This window comes from Vidua chalybeata, chromosome 30 (genome assembly GCF_026979565.1).
Source record: "Vidua chalybeata isolate OUT-0048 chromosome 30, bVidCha1 merged haplotype, whole genome shotgun sequence".
Lineage (NCBI taxonomy): Eukaryota > Metazoa > Chordata > Aves > Passeriformes > Viduidae > Vidua > Vidua chalybeata.
Window position 1 is genome coordinate 2,203,881 of NC_071559.1, and position 18,224 is coordinate 2,222,104.

Below are 18,224 nucleotides of genomic sequence, written 5' to 3' on the forward strand. Positions count from 1 at the left end.
CGTTGGGGGGCACAGTGGGACCCCAGCACGCCCCCCCCCCCGTTTAATGGCACTCACGGTGGTCCCACCGTGCTGCGGAAATGGCTGAGGCAAACCCCACCCTGAAAAGCGGGGTCCACCCCCCCCCCCCCCCCAATGTGCGAACCCCTCAGGGGGAGCCCGGACCCCCCCATCGCAGTGGGATCCAGGGGTACAGATGGGCTGGGAGGGGCCGGGGGGTGCAGATGGACTTGGGGGGTGCTGGGGGGGGGGGGGCTGCGCAGGCTGCAGATGGTCTGGGAGGGACCCCCGGGGTGCAAATAAGCCAGGGCGGGGGGGGGGGGGGGGCGAGCGGTGCAGATGGGGCGGGGGGGGGGAGGGGGGTCCGTCCGCAGAAGCCGATTAACAACCCGGGGACGGCGGGGGACGACACCGGGCGCGGCAGCACGTGCCGCCCCCCCCCCCCCCCCCCCCCATGTCGCAGTTTTCCTCCGCAGCGGAGCCGCACCGGGCGGGAGGGGCGGCGGAAAAGGGGGGGGGGGGGGCGGGCGGGAACGGCTGTGCCCCCCCCCCCCTCCAATCCTACGCGACAAACGCATTACCGGGGGGGGGGGGGCAGAGGAGCACAGGAAGGTCAGACCCCCCCCCATACCCCGCACTCCCCGCACGGGGGGCCCTTCGCAAACCGCTGGGGGGGGGGGCAGAGGGGGCTGCACCCCGCGGAGGAGGGAGGGTCCCCGTCTGCCCCCCCCCCCCACCAAGCCCCGCAGCACGGAGGGCGGAGGAGGAGGAGCGCGCCACGCGCCTCAGCCAATCCGCGGTGCGAGCGCGCTGATGGACGGGCGCCGCGGCCAATAGGAGCGCGGGGCGGGGGCGCTCGGTCCGCCCCCCGGGCCGGTATATAGGGGGGCGCCCGGGGGCGGCGGTAGCTGGTACTTGCGTCGATTCCTTGCTTGTCGGGACGAGTAACCGAGCCGCAGCCATGGTGAGGGGAGGGGGCCGGAGAAAGGCCGGGGACGGCCCCGGGACATGGCGGAGAAAAGGAGGAGCGGGGCTGGATCTGGGGGTGCGGGGGACTGGGGGGAGTGGGTGCGGAGGAGAGGAGGGGGAAGGAGTGGCGGGAGGGGGCGACTTCGGGGGGCAGGAAATAGGGCGGAGGGGTATCAGCGTAGGGGGGCGGGGGGGGGACCAAGGCGGAAAGTTTGGAGGGGATGGGGGGGGGGTACGGTAGGAGCCGTGGGTGGGTAGAGCAGGGGCTGGGGGTGTTGAACAGGGATAGAGGATGAGGTCCTTGATGGAGGGAGCAGCCCTTTGGGGGGCTCACGGCACGCCTGGGGTGGTCGCACGTGGTCTCCGGTAGCCCACCGGTGGGGGCGGGGTCACCCCGACCGTTACCGTTCCCGCGCGCGGGAAGGCGCGCGGCCGGGGGCACAGCCCCGCCCCTCGCCAGGGGCACAGCCCCCCCCCCCCCCCCCCCCCAATACTCACCCTTCCCCCCTAAATCCATCCCTGGACACCCCCAATCCAGCCCTGAGCCCCCCTACACCTCACCCCTCCCTGGAGCACGAGATTCCCCGTTTCCTCCTCAGCCCAGCCCATGAGGCTGGTCCCGCTCCGTGGCTCCTGGAGGGGCTCATGGGGGCCACCCTCCGCTCCAGATCCCCACCCCACCCACCCCCCCAAAACCCCGGGCTCCCCCCCGCCCCGGGTGAGAGGAACGCTCGGAGCAGGTGGCAGGGAGCGGCCGGGAATGTGCGCGACCCCCCGAGGGTGACGCCACCGGCCCATCCCCGCGGTTTCGGGTCAGCTGGTGCAGTCCCGGCCCCGCTGCTGCGCTGAGCTTCCTCTTCCTCCTCCTCCTCCCGACTTCGCCCTGCCCAGGCTGCCTGGCTGGAAAATGTCCTCCCTGGGCGCCATTTGGGAGCAGATGGCGGCAGCTGCGGGGTGGTGGGACCCCCCCAGAGGCCGCCCGCGGGTGGCTGCGGTCTGTTCCCAAACACGGATGTCAGCCCACGGCTCCCTCCTCGGATCCTGGCTGGCCCTGGCTAAGCTCAGCTGCTAGTTGGGGTGGCACTAGGGCACAGCTGGGGTTTGGGGGTGCTGAGCTTGAGCCCCTGTGAGATCTCCTCATCCCCCAGGAGGCAGGGTGGCAGCTCCCGGGAGGGGCAGGATGGGACCCTCGGAGCTGAGCATGCTCTGCACTGGAGAAGAGATGTTCCCTGGGATATAAGCGTGTCTCTGTCCTCATGGGAGCCAGGGATGGAGGGAACTGGGAATAATGGGGACCAGCGATAACCCTGGGGAACCCCAGTTCCTGGCTCTGTGTGGTGTGCAGGGTAAAGGGCACCAATTGGTGCAGGATCTCAGCCCCTGGGGAGGGGGGAGCAGGATGGGACCACCAAATCTGAGCACAGTGGGTCCATCTGGGCAGGATCTGGCCCCAGCCAGCCTCGGGGAGGGACGCTTCCCAACTCGGTGCCAGCCCGGTGGGTGCTGGGGTGGGACAGAGAGGGGACAAAAGGGGTGAGCCGGTGCCGTGTGCCCCCGCAGCGCGAGTGCATCTCCATCCACGTGGGCCAAGCGGGCGTGCAGATCGGCAATGCGTGCTGGGAGCTGTACTGCCTGGAGCACGGCATCCAGCCCGACGGGCAGATGCCCAGCGACAAGACCATCGGCGGCGGGGACGACTCCTTCAACACCTTCTTCAGCGAGACGGGCGCCGGCAAGCACGTGCCCCGGGCCGTGTTCGTGGACCTGGAGCCCACGGTGATCGGTGAGCGCGCGGGGGGGCGGCCGGCGGGGCGGGGCGGGCGCTGGCGGCGGGCGCTGGGTGCTAACGGGGCCCGGGGCTGTCCCCGCAGACGAGGTGCGCACCGGGACGTACCGGCAGCTCTTCCACCCCGAGCAGCTGATCACGGGCAAGGAGGATGCGGCCAACAACTACGCCCGCGGGCACTACACCATCGGCAAGGAGATCATCGACCTGGTGCTTGACCGCATCCGCAAGCTGGTGAGCGTCCTGTGGGGTCTCATGGGGTGGGTTCATCCCTGCGGGGGGGATGTGGGGACAAAGGGAAGCTCCAGGTGTCCCTGGGCCGGTCCTTCTCAGCCCATTCGCACTTTGAGGCAGAGGGTGGGGTTGTGCCGGGAGAGCCCTCCTACCTTCCTGGTGGGACCTGCATGACCCCTGTTGTGCCTCCTGGCTCTGGGTGGATTTGTTGTGAGTCATGTGCCTGCAGCACATCCTGGCTCCCTATGGGGTCTGGATCCTCTAAGTGATCAGGATGAGCCCCTTCCCTTCCCCTTGGCCTGAATCCCTTTACTCAGGGCTCTGCAACTGCACCAGGCCAGGATGTGCACCCTGAGCAGGGCATGTTCCAGGGGTGTGATGGGAACTGGGGGATTCTGTGTCATTTCTGTCCCTGGGAAAACCTTATTTCATCCCTTTTCTAAGGTCATGTGAGGTTTCTCCTTGATCTGGATGCTGATCCTGCTTGCCCAACTGCTTATGAGCAGCTGTGCCGAGTATTTAACTCTTGCTGGAACAGCTCTAGTGGATTGCCCCTTCCCTGAAGCAGATTGCGGGGTCATAGGAGGAAGCAGCTGTAGGGGAGGGGGCAGGAAGGGGTCCCTTTTCCTGAGGGCAGGTCATGCTGAGTCACAGGGTCCTGTGGCTGGAAGTGGAATGGGCAGAGGTGCCCCAAGTCTGAGATCCCTGGGGGAAATGTGTCTTCCTGGGCAAGTCAGCAACTGCAGTAGCAGCTGAAGTTCAGAATTACTGACAGTTTGGTCCTGTTTCTCGCTTCCCACCTGGCAGGCTGACCAGTGCACAGGGCTGCAGGGCTTCCTGGTGTTCCACAGCTTTGGCGGTGGCACCGGCTCTGGCTTCACCTCCCTGCTTATGGAGCGGCTCTCTGTCGACTACGGCAAGAAGTCCAAGCTGGAGTTCTCCATCTACCCGGCCCCGCAGGTGTCCACGGCCGTGGTGGAGCCCTACAACTCCATCCTCACCACCCACACCACCCTGGAGCACTCCGACTGCGCCTTCATGGTGGACAACGAGGCCATCTACGACATCTGCCGCCGCAACCTGGACATCGAGCGCCCCACCTACACCAACCTGAACCGCCTCATCAGCCAGATCGTGTCCTCCATCACGGCCTCGCTGCGCTTTGACGGAGCCCTGAACGTCGACTTGACAGAATTCCAGACCAACCTGGTGCCCTACCCCCGCATCCACTTCCCGCTGGCCACCTACGCCCCGGTCATCTCTGCTGAGAAGGCTTATCACGAGCAGCTCTCAGTGGCCGAGATCACCAACGCCTGCTTCGAGCCGGCCAACCAGATGGTCAAGTGTGACCCGCGGCACGGCAAGTACATGGCGTGCTGCCTGCTGTACCGCGGGGACGTGGTGCCCAAGGATGTCAACGCCGCCATCGCCACCATCAAGACCAAACGCAGCATCCAGTTTGTGGACTGGTGCCCCACGGGTTTCAAGGTGGGCATCAACTACCAGCCGCCCACGGTGGTGCCCGGGGGCGACCTGGCCAAGGTGCAGCGCGCCGTGTGCATGCTGAGCAACACCACGGCCATCGCCGAGGCCTGGGCCCGCCTGGACCACAAGTTTGACCTGATGTACGCCAAGAGGGCGTTCGTGCACTGGTACGTGGGGGAGGGCATGGAGGAGGGCGAGTTCTCGGAGGCCCGTGAGGATATGGCTGCCCTGGAGAAGGATTATGAGGAGGTGGGGGTGGATTCTGTGGAAGGGGAGGGAGAGGAAGAAGGGGAGGAATACTAAACGCTGGGTTCCTTCTGTCACTGTCGCATGTCCACGAAATGTCTGCTTCAAACACTTGAGCTTCCTTGTGCACTGCATGGGGTTTGGCCTCGTGGGCCTGGCCAGGGATGTGCTGCCCTCTCGGATGTGATCATGCAGATTTTCCATGTGTCTGTACCGTGTCTGTGAATAAAAGGCTTTAAGAGAAGCTACACTGTGTCGGATACAAACCCTCTGTGTCAGTGCCCGCTCTCGCCAGGGCCGGCTGGCCCCATCCCATGGGAACAGACTGTGCCTATTGTCTGTGCCCAGTGAGGCAGCTGGCATGGTACTGCTGTTACCGAGCTGCCCAGCCCTTCCCTCCTCTGCTAGCTGCGGGGGGTGAAGCCCCCACATCCCTGGCTTCCACAGGGTGGGGCATCACCCTGGGTCCCGCTGTCCTCCTTCATGAGCTGTGTGTAATCCCCCCCAGGGGGGCCATGCCCTGCCAGGTGACCCCGGGGCTCGGGAGCCCAGCCCTGCCCCCCGCGGCTCTCCGGGATTAGCCGTGTCCCGGGCTGAGCCGCGTCCCGGGATTAGCTCCATCCCTGCTCCCAATTCCGGGGGGCCGCGCCGGGGCCGTGGGAGCGCCGGGCGGGCTCAGCCTATCAGCGCGCGGCGCGCCGCGCTTCGGCCAATGAGCTTCGCCTCATTCAATTCCCGGAGCCAATGGGGGGGCAGGGGGCGGGGCCTTTCGGGCCGCGGGGGAGCGGATACTTTGTAACGGGGAGCGGGGGCGGGGCCGCGGGAGGGGCGGGGCCTGGGCTGGGCCCGGCGGGCGCAGAGCGGCGATTCCCGGCGGTACCGGAGGGGCTGGACCGGCGTGGCGGCACCGGCCTTGGCGTCCTGCCCCTGCCCGCAGCAGCCCTGCCCGGCCCTGCCATGCTGGCCGCAGAATGGCCCCTGTGGAGCAGGACGCGCTGGCCGTGCGGGAGCAGCTCTTCCACGAGAGGGTCCGCGAGTGCATCGTGAGTGCCCCGGGGCGGCGGGTGGGGGAAGGGGCCCGGTGTGGCGGGGAGAGGCGGGAGCGGGGCTGGGAGCTCGCAGCCCTCCATGGGGACCGTCGGGATCCCCGGTGGCGGCTCCACGGCCCGGCTGTGGCAGGGCTCCGCCGCCCCGTGCTTATCGGGGCCAGAGCCGCGGCGGCTGCGTGTGCCCAGCAGATAGCGGGGGGCTCCGGGGGCCGGACCCTGCCGAGCCCCTGCCGCCACCCCTCTGCCGGCTCGAGCAGTCCCCTGGCGCTGGGAGGGCTGGGAGTGCTGGGCTGTGGTGGGCCAGCCCCATGCCAGCCTCCTGGCTCTGTCCTTGTCCCCAGGCCAGCAGCTCGGTGTCAGCAGGAAGGGACCCCACAGAGCCCCTGAACCTCGGGTACCGCAGAGGGACACAGCTGGGTTTGCTCCTCTGCTGCTGCTGCCACGGGCTGAGGGATGAGGATAACCTGAATGTCCTGGTCCTGGTCCTGGCATCTCCTAAGGATTTTGGGGATGCTGCGTGCACGGCAGCCAAGTGGGCTGTGACCGGCAGTGCCGAGGCTACCTTGCCACAGCCACATTTGGGAGGAGCTGGTGGCCGGAGCAGCTCTGCCCTGGAGCCCCCCAGACCTCCATTCCAGGGAGCTGCATCTCAACCAGGAGCCCCTGGCTTGGCACAGGCAGTACAAAACTTACTTGGCCCAACTTCCCTGAGTACAGGAGGTGTCCTCCCAACAGGCAGAGGATTGGTCTGTGGGGTAGAGCCCATGGCAGGAGGGAACCTGTGGCCCAAGACCCTTCACAGGGTGGGAGCAGGAGCAGAAGGACCTGCTGGGTACTGCCCTCATGGGAGCTGGGCCAGCTCTGGGGGCTCCCTGCCACCCCACTGGCAGATCCTGGGCACCCTCAGCCAGGGTCAGAGCACCCCCAGTCAGGCAGAAGGGAGGTGCCACAGCTGCTCCCCACTGCACCCGTGCCAAGGTGGAGGATTCAGGCGACCTTTCCTCATCCTGACGCGTACCCGGTGGGATGAAAGGTCGCCGTGTTCCCTGAACATCGCCTGCTCTGGCCTGACCTCGGCGTTCCAGCGGGGGTGGGAGGGACACCGCAGATGTCCTTGGCGCCTGATTCAAGGCTGTTCTCGTGGCTCTGCCAGCCAGGCGAGGGCTGTGGGATCGGGCAGTGCAGGGATGTCCCACAGGGTCACAGATTTGCAGGCACAGGGTGATCCAGCCCCTGCAGCCTCCCCCAGGTCTGGGTGCTGTGCCAGCTTGTGGGCACCCATGTGTGAACGCTGGGTGCAGTCCCCATTGAACAGATAGGTCTGAGCACACCAGTGGGGTGTAACCAGGGCCAGGAGTGGAAAAACAAATAGGGTGGAGCTGACAAGCCCCAGGGCTGGCAGAATCACCTGGGGTAGGAGCCGGGGTAGGAGCGCTGCCCTCAGGGCATGCCCGCACTGCCCACACTCCTCTGCCCACAGATCTGTGCCCTGCTCTTCGCCAGCCTCTACATCCTCTGCCACTTCATCATAACCCACTTTAAGAAGCACACGGATTTCACAGCAGGTAAGAGAGTGGGAGCTGCCAGAGGCAGGCAGCCCTCGACAGCCACATTCAGCCTCCCGAGGGTTCCTCTGCTGCTTTTGGCCTCCCCCAGCAGCCCCAGTTCCACCACAGCCCGGTTCCCCTGACACCAGTTGCTGCCCTAGGTGGGGGCAAAGCCCAAATTCCCTGGGAGTATTTCTGCAGCGTTTGGAGTGGGGAGAACTTGGGCAGGGGGAGGCAGCGATGCTCTGGGCAGCCCCACCTCCCCCAGTCCTTTGGTTTGGGATTTTGTCCCCGCAGTTCACGATGACGAGGATGCTGCTGTCAACAGGATTGCGTAAGTTCCTGCTTGTCCCCTTCCCTGATGCTCAGCCTCTTCCTCAGCCAGGACACCGTGTCCTGTGGGTGCTGGTGAGGCTGGGGGGCAGAGCCAGGCTGTGACACCCAGAGGAAGCCTGACCCAGAGGTGATGCTTGTCCCCCTGGCAGGTTGGGGCTCTGTACCTTCACCCTGGCTGTGGCACTGGGTGCCGTCCTCCTCCTGCCCTTCTCCATCATCAGCAACGAGGTGCTGCTCTCCTTCCCCCAGAACTACTACATCCAGTGGCTGAACGGGTCCCTCATTCATGGTGGGTGCACGGGGTGACCCTGGGGTGTCCCCAAAATCTGTGGGTCAGGGTTGCCCTGCCTCGGAGCTCACCCCATGCTGTTCCCCCTCTTCCAGGCCTCTGGAATTTGGTTTTCCTCTTCTCCAATATGTCCCTGGTCTTCCTCATGCCCTTTGCCTACTTCTTCACCGAGTCAGAGGGGTTTGCAGGATCCAAGAAGGTGGGTGATCCTGCACTTGTCCCCCCTGTCCCCCTCTCTGTGACTCCCTGCTAACCCAGCTCCTGCAGGGCATCATGGCCAGGGTGTATGAGACATCTGTGGTGCTGCTGCTGCTGACACTGCTGGTGCTGGGCATGGTCTGGGTGGCCTCTGCCATCGTGGGCAACGACGCTGCCAGTCGCCAGTCACTCTACGGTGGGTGAGCTGGGCCCTCCCTGCTCCAGGATCAGACCTTGGCACTGAATGGAACAAGGGATCTCTGGTGCCACTGGCCTGACACCGCTGTCTCCGCAGATCTCTGGGAATATTATCTGCCCTACCTCTACTCCTGCATCTCGCTTTTCGGCGTCCTGCTTCTGCTGTGTAAGTTGTGCCCCCACGAGGCCCTGCTGGTGCTCCATCCAAATGGGGTCTGGAGGGGTCATGGCTCATGGCTGAAGCCTCCAGGATCCTTCTGAGGGTGTGGGGATGGCAGGACACCTCCTATTCAGCCTCTCCTCCCACCACAGTGTGCACCCCCTTTGGCCTCTCCACCATGTTCACTGTCACTGGGAAGCTGCTGGTGAAACCCCGGGTAAGGCGTCCCCCCGCAATCCCTCTGCCCCAGCTTTGGGGCTGACTGCCCCCAGGGCTGCCTGGTCTCCCAGCTCGGGCATGGGGAGCCATTCACACAGCCCCAGCAGCCACTCACAGGCTCCTCACCCACCCCCAGCTCCTGGAAGACCTGGATGAGCAGCTGAGCTGCACAAGGTTTGAGGAAGCCGCTGTGTCCCACAGGATCCGCTCTGGTGGGTGCTGCTGCTTGGCAAAGGGGAGCATGGGGTGGATTGGGGGCCCCTCTACCCCACCACATAGGAGCCCTCATCCCCCCTGAGCCCCTTGGGTCTCTGCCCAGCAGGCAAAGCTTCCTGCTGGCTGAATCTGGACATGGAGATGCTGCGGGAGCAATTCTTTGCCATCCGGAGCAAGAGGCGGAAGCTGGGTGAGGAGCCTGGCCGGGGGAAGGGGACACTGGGTTCCCTCCAGCCTGGCACTGGGAGCACTGGTCCCTGGCAGTCCGTGCCCTGTGGAGGGAGGGTGGCTGGCAGGTGGGCTGGGGGCTGTTACGCCCCACCCTGGCACTTTGGGGCCCCCTCAATCTCCTGCCCTGGGGTGGGAGCTGTGCTCCCCTCTCACCTGGGCACATCCTCCCCACAGAGCTGCGGCATCGAGCATCGCCCTGGCAGAGGAACCTGGGCTACCCCCTGGCCATGCTGGGCCTCCTGGCACTGACGGTGAGTGGCCCTGGGCTCCCAGGGGAGCTGGGGGTTGTCCCCATCCTCACCACTGCCCTCACTCCCTCCCTGCTCCTCCCAGGGCATTTCTGTGCTCATTGTCTGCTTCCATGTCCTGGAGCTGCTGCTGGACGATGCCGCGATGCCACGGGGCATCCAGGTACCCGCCTGGGGGGATGGGACAGCTCAGGGCCGTGCCCCTGGCTGCTCTGGGGACCATTCCTCCCCAACCTGCTCCCTCCTCCTCCTGCAGGACGCATCCCTGGGCCAGGTTTCCTTCTCCATCTTTGGTTCCTTTGGAGCTGCACTGCAGGTTGTCCTCATTTTGTATCCTTCAGGAGGGCACTTGTGTCCCCAGCGATGTCCCCTGTGTCCCCAACACTGTTCCCAGCACCAGCCCATCCTGTTTTCCTCCTTAACACTCCTTGCAGCTACCTAATGCTCTCCTCTGTCGTGGGCTTCTACAGCTCCCCCCTGTTCACTCGCCTGCTGCCGGAGCGGCAGGACACCCCCCTCACCAAGGTGGGAGCAGCGGGACGGGGCTGGGGGGCTCCTGTGGGGGTGCAAGACCCTGTTCCTCACAGTGTGTCCCTGTGCAGTCCCCACGTGGGAGGACAGCGTCCCACTGTGGTTCCCTGGCATTTGGAAAGTCTCTCCCCCAGCCTGGGGGTTCCCTGCAGCAGCACTGCCCCCCCCAAAACCTCCTCCTTCTCCCCAGATCATCGGGAACTGTGTCTCCTTGCTGGTGCTCAGCTCAGCGCTGCCCGTCTTCTCCAGGACACTGGGTGAGCCTCCCAGAGGGATCGGGGTGATGCCTGCATGGGGGCGTCCCCAGAATTGGGGTGCCCTGACCAGTGTGCCCCACCCTGTGCAGGGATCACCCGTTTTGACCTCCTGGGGGATTTTGGCCGCTTCAACTGGTTGGGGAACTTCTACATTGTCTTCCTCTACAACATGGGCTTTGCGGGGCTCACCACGCTGTGCCTGGTGAAAAGGGTCTCCTGGGCGGTGCAGGCCGAGCTCATCCGTGCCTTTGGTGAGGACAGGGACACAGGGGTGGTTGCTGGGGTGTCCCGTGTCCCCCACCCTGGCTCTCACACTCTCCCTCTATCCAGGTCTGCACAAGCTGCCGCTGCCCGTGACGCGCTGCCGGACCCGCAGCAAGCCCTGCTAGGGCTGGGGGACAGGAATGTGTCCCCCCCACCCCCAACTCTGGTGGTCCCCGGGGTGGCTGCCAGCCACAGAGCTGGCCCGGATAGCACCTGGTGCCTCAGGGACATCAGAGCCCCTCAGGGAAAGCTGAGACACCTTTGGGGGTTGCGCCCCCCTGCTCTGTCTCAGCTGTTGTGCTACTGAGCCTTGGCCTTGAGCCACATCCCCAAGGGGAGTGGGGTCCCCTCGAGGCTGCGCTGGCTGCAGCCCCCCCACCCCCTGTTACATACCTCGTGCAACAACAGCCGGGCCCCCCCGACCTCCCCTGGCTGCTCCCTGGGGTCTGGTTGAATTTTAAATGTTGCCCCACCTGGGGACTCTCCCGACATTGTAGAAGGGGGTCCTGTGCTCCCTGCCCAGAGTCACTCCACACTCCATCCCTGTGTCACTCTGGGGCTGCAGGGGGACACTGGTTGTCCCCTGCCCACCCCGAGGCCTTTGGGGTCCCTAATAGGGAGGCCTGGGGTGCAGGGGACAAGCCCCCCCCCCCCCCCCAGCAGCTTGATATGATGAGTATGTCGGGTCTCTGTTACAACAGAACTTGTTTGGAGAAATAAATAGTGACTGTTTTTTATATAAAAATACTTGAACCTGGAGGTTTTATTCCTCCCGAGGGCAGGGCTGAATAGGAAGGGGGCAGGGGTGGGGTGTCCCTGCCTTGGGGGGGTCACAGTCCTGCCCCTCCTTATGGCCCCTATGGGGCCATAATTAACTCTCTTCCTGGTTGGGGTTAACGAGCTTCTTCCAGGCAGGGCCACAGGCGAGGGCAGCTCCCTGCCTGCTGCCCGGGCTGGGCTGAGGGACCCCGGGGGTCTTGGGGGGCTCCGGGAGGCTTTGGGGTATGGGCAGAGCTACCCCAAGTGAGAGGCAAAGCAGAGGCTTCACCTCCCGGTATGGAGGGTCGTGCAGCCGGAGCGGAAACTGCCCCGGGAACCGGCCTCCCACCCATCCTGCCCCGGCTGGGGCCGAGCCAGGCCGCCCCCCGCCCCTCCATGGCGGGGGTGGGGGGCCCAGACCCCCCCTCTCGCCCCCCCCCCCCCCCCCCCGGCTGGGGCCGAGCAGGAAGCACAGGAAACCTGGTTTATATTGCAGGAAATGAGGCCATCGGTGCCCGCGATTTCCCCGCGACCTGCTCCCCTCCCAGTCACTCCGGGCTGGCACCGGGGCTGCGGGGAAGCTGGGGGGGGGGCCGGGACCCCCCCGACCCACTCCCAAATTTCCACTGCTCCGCTGCTGCCTCCCGCCCTCGCCGGGGCCCGCAGAGCCCGCGGGTGCTTTGCCGGGAGCTCTGGGGTGCTGTGGCGGGGACACGGTCCCGGTCCCGGGGGTGCCCCGCTCCTGGAGGCGCCCATGTCACTGTTGGAGCCCGGTGCCAGTCCCGGAGCAGCCCGGCCCCATCCTCGGCGGTCCCTGGGCCCCTGGCGGAGCCCGGTCCCGGTCCGGGGGTGCCCCGGTCCCGGGGCGCGGAGGGGCCGGCCGGGGCAGGGCAGCCCGGCGGGGGCGGCCCCGGGGGATGTGGCCGCCGCTGCCGCCGCTCCCGGGGGCCGGGTCCGAGGCGGGGCCCGACGGGGCTGCCCAGCGCCGAAGCCGAGCGACCACGGCGGGGGCAGCCCGGCCGGGGCGGCTGAGGGCGGCGCACGGTGCCGACCAGCACCCAAGGCAGCCGGTACCGGGGGCTGGGCCAGGAACGGGGACAGGGACCGTGGGTCGGACGGAACAGCGGGGACCGGGGTAGTGCCAGGCAGCGGGTCCCGGGAGCGGGGCTGTGCCAAGGGGACGGAGCAGGTGCGGACACGGGCGGCACAGCCTTAGAATAACGAGGGTCCTCGGTGCAAGGGAGAGCGGGAGGAGAAGAAGGACCGGGACTGGGAGAGAGGGGTCCCCGGGCCCAACAGGCGGTGACAGGAGAGGTCCCGGTACCAGAATCGCGGCGTTCGGATGGGATAAGGGGGGGTTCCGGTAGCGGAGCGCAGCGCGGGGACCGTGGAGAGGAGGCGGCACCAGAGCGCGGGATTTAGACGGGAAGGGGGAGCAGGACTGGGACGCGGGGTCAGATCCCGGTGCCGGTCCCGGGGCAGCCTTAGGAACCGGGTGCCCGGTTCCAGTGCCAGGGCAGTGCCCGTTGCTGGGTGCCGGTGGCCGGTGCTGGGACGCCGTTCTGCGAGGGCTTTCCCTAAGGCTGGGGCTGTGTCGGGGACTTCCCCGGACCGGGGTGCAGGCGAGGGGGTGCTGATACCGCAACCGGCGGCGCTCCGAGTGGGTGGCGGCACCGGCGGGGGGGGGGGGGGGGGGGGGTGGTCAGTCGTCCCGAGTGGCCACGGATCCCGCAGCAGCGACGGGACCGTGGGTGTGAGAAGGAAACGGCGCCGACCCGCCCCTGGCACCGCGACCATCTAAAAGCCCCGGGGCCACCACACCGGGACCATGCCCGCCGCAGCCGCCCGTGCCCCCGGCGACTGAGCGGGACCCGCGGAGGCAGCGGGGCCCGGCGGACGGGATGCCCCGGTGGACGCCGCTCGCCCTCGTCCTGCTCGGGCTCGCCGCCTGCCTGCTGGCCGCGCCGGTGCTGGGCTGCGGCCCGGGTCGGGGCCCGGTGGGGCGGCGGCGGCTGGGGCGGCGGCAGCTTTCGCCTCTGCTCTACAAGCAGTTCGTGCCCAACGTGCCCGAGCAGACGCTGGGGGCGAGCGGGAAGGCGGAGGGCAAAGTGCTGCGGGGCTCGGAGCGCTTCAGGGACCTGGTGCCCAACTACAACCCCGACATCATCTTCAAGGACGAGGAGAACACGGGGGCGGACCGGCTCATGACCGAGGTGGGGGCTGCGCCCGGCCCGGCCCGGTCCGGCCTCGCTCCCGGGGGCGCGGGGGCGGCGGGGGGATGGGCGGGATCACAGCGACCCTCGACAGGGCTCATGGACCTTTCTCGGTCGGCACCGACGCGCTCAGCGGCTCACGGAGCTTTTCCGGTCGCCACCGATCCTCTCCAGGGCGCACCGATCATCCCGGGGCTCACGGATCCTCCCGAGTGGCACCGACCCTCCCGGGGAGCACGGAGCCTCCCGGGGCGCCGGGTCCCTGCCGGGACCTCACCCCGGTGCCCCGCTCCCTTCCACGGCCTTTGGCAGCGGCGCGGCGGCACCGGAGCCCCGGGACCAGGCGGTCCCATTCGGAACCGTCGGGGATTAACGGGACGGGATGGCACCGGGGGCGGGAGGTACCGGCGGCTCCTCTCCCCCAGCGCCGCCGCGCCCCCGCCCCAAGGACAGCACGGAGGGGGAGGTCCCGGTACCCCTCTGCTCGGGGGGCATCCGGGGCGGCGGGAGCCCGGGACGCGCCGCGCGCCCGTCGGGATGCTCACGGTTGCCATGGCGAGGGGCGGCCCCGCGGTCGCCATGGCGACGGGGGATGCTGCGAGTGGTCCAGGCGGCGCCGGCAGCTCCCGCGAGCCGGGACGGCGGAGGCGGCGGGGCCCGGCGGAGCCGCGGGCGCGGAGCCGGCCCGGGGTGCGGGTGGCTGAAAGGGCCCTTTGTGGCCGCGGCGGCATTCCCGGGGCCTGAGGTCAGCTCCGGGCTGGAAGGCGCCTATTGTGGCCGGGCCGGGCCGGGCCGGGCCGAGCGCATTCCTGCCCCCCCGCCGCTGCCGCCCCCCCCGGCACGGCCGCCCCGGGCCCGCGCCCCGCACTCCCGCCCCCGCGGCCCCGCGCTCCCGGGAGCCGCTTTGTTGAACGGGGGACGGGGGAAAGGCACTGGGGCACTGAGGGACGCTGTGAGCTCAGCGGCTCCGGGGGGGGGGGACGGGGGCAGCTCCGACGCCTGCACCCCACGGCGATGGGGAGAGGGACCCCAGAATGGCTCGGGACGCCCTGCTCTCCCTGTCAGCCCAGACTCGGGGCTGGTTCAGGGTCAGCTGCCCCCAGCTCCGCTTCACAGCCCCCCCACCAGGTTAATCAGTCACGGCCGTGGCCGCGGGGAAGGTGACACCGGCCCGGTGCCCGTCCCGCTCCCTTGCCTGTTCTGCCCCGCTGCCCATGGAGCAGCTTCACCACGGGACCCCGGGGCACGTTAACCTTCAACCTGCATCCAGGCAGGGGGGCCGTGACCCCCTCTGCACCCTGGCAGGGGGGGGGGCACCCCTTTGGGCTCCCTCCAAGGCCTTTGCAGACCTGGTGTCTGTCTGTCCCTGCGCGTTGTGGGGAGGGTGACACCGGTGTCCCCACAGCGCTGCAAGGAGCGTGTGAACTCGCTGGCCATCGCGGTGATGAACATGTGGCCGGGGGTGAAGCTGCGGGTGACGGAGGGCTGGGATGAGGACGGGCACCACCTCCCCGACTCTCTGCACTACGAGGGCCGGGCGCTGGACATCACCACGTCCGACCGCGACCGCCACAAGTACGGCATGCTGGCACGCCTGGCCGTGGAGGCCGGCTTCGACTGGGTCTACTACGAGTCCAAGGCGCACATCCATGTCTCCGTCAGAGCAGGTACCACACGGAAGGGGCTGCCACCAGGGCGGGGGGCTGCCATCCCCATAAACATCCCAGCCCACAGCCCCCACTGCTCCCCTTGACATCCTGGATCCACGTGGGATTACTGCTCCGCTTGGTGTCTGGCCCCAGCCCAGCTCCCCCTGGTCTACCTGGCCCCCTGATAGGCAAAAAACTCACTTTCCCCTCCAAATTTTGGCCAGATGGAGGCAACATTGTGGCTCAGCTCCTGGTGAGGGGAATAGCAATGCAGCCCCAGCCCTGCGGCCTCCAGCCCCGCAGGCCCCAGCCCCACAGCCCTGTGTTCCAGCCAGCAGTTCCCATCCAGTCCAGAAGCAACAATTGACAGAAAGTGAAAATGGCCGTAAATGTCACCGTTGGAGCCCGGAACAAAGGGCGTCAGTGCAGGGTGGACAAAGGGGCCCTGCAGCATTCAGGAGCTGCACGCAGGAACTGGGGGAGCTTTGCAAAATACCCGCTTTGTTCCGGGGGTGGTTTGGGGGTCCGGGGGTGGCCGTTTCCCCTCTGGAGGTGGTGGCCCGGTGGAGGTGGCCGGTGGGGACACCCATAACCTTCTCCTTCCTCCCAGAGAACTCGCTGGCCGTCCGCACCGGCGGCTGCTTTCCCGGCCACGCCACCGTGACGCTGGAGAGCGGTGAGCACCGGGGCCTGGCTGACCTGCGCCAGGGTGACTGGGTGCTGGGCGCCGAGCCAGGCGGGCGCCTGGTGCCCACCGAGGTGCTGCTCTTCCTCGACCGGGACCTGGGCCAACGCGCCTCCTTCGTGGCCATCGAGACGGCCAGCCCGGCGCGCCGGCTGCTCCTCACCCCGTCCCACCTGGTGTTCGCGGCCCGCGGGGCGGCCAACGGCTCGGCCGCCTTCCTGCCCATCTTCGCCCGCCGCGTGCGCCCGGGCGACGCCGTGCTGGCCCACGGGGCCGGCGGGCAGGGCCTGCGCCCCACGCGGGTGCTGAGGGTCTCTCGGGAGGACGGCGTGGGGGTCTTTGCCCCGCTCACCTCGCACGGCACCTTGCTGGTTAACGGGGTGCTGGCGTCCTGCTACGCCGTCCTGGAGAGCCACCGCTGGGCCCACCGGGCTTTCGCCCCCCTCCGCCTCTTCCACGGGCTCCTCTCGCTGCTGCCGGCCCACCCCGAGGCGGGCAACGGGACCGTGCCAGACGTGGGCATGCACTGGTACTCCCGCCTGCTCTACCGGCTGGCCGGGGGCGTGCTGGGCCGCGAGGCCCTGCAGGTGTAGGGGTCCCGGCCCCCCCCCCCCGGTTACCACGCGGCAGGTGATGCCAACACACTGGATGCCACACAGGGGGCTCCAGCCCTGGGCGCCCCCTGGACCCAGGGAGGAGGGACAGGGGCACCCCCGGTGCTGTGGGGAGGTTGGGGCTCGGCACTGCCCCGGGGCACGGGGTGGTGGGCATGGGATGGAGTGGCACAGGGTGGCCCAGGGGTCTGGCTCAGCCCTGTCCTGTGTCCTCGAGCCCCCCGTGGCCGGAGCCCCACGCCCAGACCCCCCCCTGGTATTTATTGCTTTATTAACCACCGCACCGGGGCTGGGCTTGGTGCCTGTCAAGGCGCAGCCAGGCAGCACCAGACCCTGCCCCGGGGCCGAATCCGGCGGTGGGGATGCCAAAAACACCCCAACGCTGAGCACTTGGCAGCAGTTCCTGCCCGTCCCCCTGCTCTGGCTCTGTCCCTGTCACCCACAGTGTCCCTGTCCCTGCACCACAGGGTGGCTGGACGGGTGTCTGCTGTGGGCACCGGGTGTCTGCCACGGGCACGGGCACCCCGTGCCAGGTCCAACTCTAACCATGCTAACCGCTAACCCGCCCTGCTTGAGAGTTTTATTTTTCTATTTCTAAATGGTAATATAAATGTCAGCCATGCCTGCCTGCCTGCCCTGGCAGCGGGGCTCACCCCATGGGGCAGGGGGGCAGCCTGCTTTTAACCACTTCAGTTTAAAAAACAAAAGAAATACTACTATTTAATTGTTTGGGAAAATAAAGGAAGTCTATGGCCCTATTGCAGCTGTGGCTGGGGAGTCTGGAGTGGCTGGAATTGGCCATCCCAGGGGGCTGGGGGATCCCTGGGGGTTTGACATCCTGGGGGTTTTGGGGTGCCTGGTGCTGGAGTAGAGAGCCCAGTTCCCCCTGGTTTTTCCGGCCCCCAGATGGGCAAAAAACTTATTTTTTCCTCTCCAAATTTTGGCCAGATGGAGGCAACCTCGTGACTCAGCTTCTGGTGAGGGGAATTGCAACGCAGCCCCCAGGGACTGGGGTACCCTCAGGGGAGTGTGGGTCCCTGGGCTGGGGTTGGGCACTGCAGGAAACAGGCTGGGGGTCCCTGAGGCTTGTGTCGGGCATCACGAGAGGCTGGGGATCGCTGGGGCAGGGGGCAAACATCCTAAAATATCCCCGGGGGCCTGAGGGTCCCGGTGCTGGGGAGGCAGCGATGGGGATCTCGGCGAGCAGGAGCGGTTTGGTAGCTGTGGGTGCTCCCGGGTGTCTCCGGGCCGGGACAGGTTGGGTGGGGGGAGGGGATGGGGGGGGGGCAGCACCAGGACCCTCCCCCAAAAAAAAATTCCCGCTCAGACGCGCGCCCACCACGTGGCCACGGCCCTTCCCTCCGTTTTCATGAATGGAGAGCCCCTCCGGCCAACGCGCCTGCGCCGGCCTCTGAGCCCCGCCCCCTCCGCCCGGCGCAGCCAATGGGAGCGGACGGGGCGGTGTTGTGGTCACGTGCGGGCGCCGGTGTAGTGGCGGTGGCCCCGCCCCCGGCACGGCGGGCGGTTTATTGCGCTGTTTGCCGCGCCCGCCCGCGCCGCTGCGTTCTCGTCCTCGCCTACCGAAACCGCGGGGCCGTGCGGGGGGACTCGGCCTGGGGGGGGGTCCTGCGCTCCAGAGAGGGTGGCCCTGCCCTCCGGGGGTCCCTGTCCGGAGCGTGCGTGAGAGCGGCGGTGCTCCACTGGGGATTACCGGGCACCGGAGGGGCTCAGCACGGTGGGTCCCCACCCCACGTGGGGGTTTGGGGCCGTGTTCAGCCTGGGCTGCCTCCCCGGGACCCCCTGGGGCCGTGTCCCGTGGAGCGCCCCCCCCCCCGCCCCGG

General features: G+C 67.6%; 3 protein-coding genes across 9 annotated transcripts; all 3 read left to right on the forward strand.

Moving 5' to 3' along the window:
- The first annotated feature begins 855 nt into the window (after positions 1-855).
- LOC128801576 (tubulin alpha-1B chain) lies at positions 856-4,964 on the forward strand. Its single transcript, XM_053967570.1, has 4 exons — positions 856-964; positions 2,530-2,752; positions 2,841-2,989; positions 3,797-4,964. The coding sequence occupies exons 1-4, from the start codon at positions 962-964 to the stop codon at positions 4,775-4,777; spliced, it is 1,356 nt and encodes a 451-aa protein (XP_053823545.1). The 5' UTR covers positions 856-961; the 3' UTR covers positions 4,778-4,964.
- A 596-nt stretch (positions 4,965-5,560) lies between these two features.
- Positions 5,561-11,202, forward strand: LMBR1L (limb development membrane protein 1 like). 4 transcript variants are annotated; one of them, XM_053967555.1, is made up of 18 exons: positions 5,561-5,763; positions 6,111-6,163; positions 7,250-7,334; positions 7,614-7,650; positions 7,802-7,941; positions 8,037-8,140; positions 8,209-8,335; positions 8,435-8,503; positions 8,650-8,714; positions 8,853-8,928; positions 9,036-9,122; positions 9,338-9,414; positions 9,497-9,574; positions 9,668-9,741; positions 9,846-9,936; positions 10,133-10,199; positions 10,289-10,450; positions 10,530-11,202. In XM_053967555.1, the coding sequence occupies exons 6-18, from the start codon at positions 8,069-8,071 to the stop codon at positions 10,586-10,588; spliced, it is 1,104 nt and encodes a 367-aa protein (XP_053823530.1). In that variant the 5' UTR covers positions 5,561-5,763; positions 6,111-6,163; positions 7,250-7,334; positions 7,614-7,650; positions 7,802-7,941; positions 8,037-8,068; the 3' UTR covers positions 10,589-11,202. The 4 variants fall into 4 exon arrangements, with proteins under 4 accessions (XP_053823530.1, XP_053823527.1, XP_053823528.1 ...); XM_053967552.1 differs by lacking the exon at positions 6,111-6,163 and having other exon boundaries at positions 5,610-5,763; XM_053967553.1 differs by lacking the exon at positions 6,111-6,163 and having other exon boundaries at positions 5,610-5,763; positions 9,039-9,122.
- A 1,006-nt stretch (positions 11,203-12,208) lies between these two features.
- Positions 12,209-17,146, forward strand: DHH (desert hedgehog signaling molecule). 4 transcript variants are annotated; one of them, XM_053967586.1, is made up of 4 exons: positions 12,209-12,411; positions 12,957-13,435; positions 14,841-15,102; positions 15,695-17,146. In XM_053967586.1, exons 2-4 carry the CDS (start codon positions 13,124-13,126, stop codon positions 16,360-16,362), a joined length of 1,242 nt encoding a protein of 413 aa, XP_053823561.1. In that variant the 5' UTR covers positions 12,209-12,411; positions 12,957-13,123; the 3' UTR covers positions 16,363-17,146. The 4 variants fall into 4 exon arrangements, with proteins under 4 accessions (XP_053823561.1, XP_053823562.1, XP_053823564.1 ...); XM_053967587.1 differs by having other exon boundaries at positions 12,960-13,435; XM_053967589.1 differs by having other exon boundaries at positions 12,214-12,292.
- Positions 17,147-18,224: the final 1,078 nt, after the last annotated feature.

Bases quoted from the DNA above. Each gene is read 5' to 3' on its own strand.
- LOC128801576 (XM_053967570.1), top strand. The intron at 2,753-2,840 runs GTGAGCGCGCGG...CTGTCCCCGCAG, and splicing joins CCTGGAGCCCACGGTGATCG to ACGAGGTGCGCACCGGGACG. The intron at 2,990-3,796 runs GTGAGCGTCCTG...CCCACCTGGCAG, and splicing joins TTGACCGCATCCGCAAGCTG to GCTGACCAGTGCACAGGGCT.
- LMBR1L (XM_053967552.1), top strand. From the start codon at position 5,692: ATGGCCCCTGTGGAGCAGGACGCGCTGGCCGTGCGGGAGCAGCTCTTC. The intron at 7,942-8,036 runs GTGGGTGCACGG...CCCCTCTTCCAG, and splicing joins GAACGGGTCCCTCATTCATG to GCCTCTGGAATTTGGTTTTC. The intron at 9,742-9,845 runs GTATCCTTCAGG...CACTCCTTGCAG, and splicing joins CTGCAGGTTGTCCTCATTTT to CTACCTAATGCTCTCCTCTG.
- DHH (XM_053967586.1), top strand. From the start codon at position 13,124: ATGCCCCGGTGGACGCCGCTCGCCCTCGTCCTGCTCGGGCTCGCCGCC. The intron at 13,436-14,840 runs GTGGGGGCTGCG...GTGTCCCCACAG, and splicing joins CGGACCGGCTCATGACCGAG to CGCTGCAAGGAGCGTGTGAA. The intron at 15,103-15,694 runs GTACCACACGGA...CCTTCCTCCCAG, and splicing joins CCATGTCTCCGTCAGAGCAG to AGAACTCGCTGGCCGTCCGC.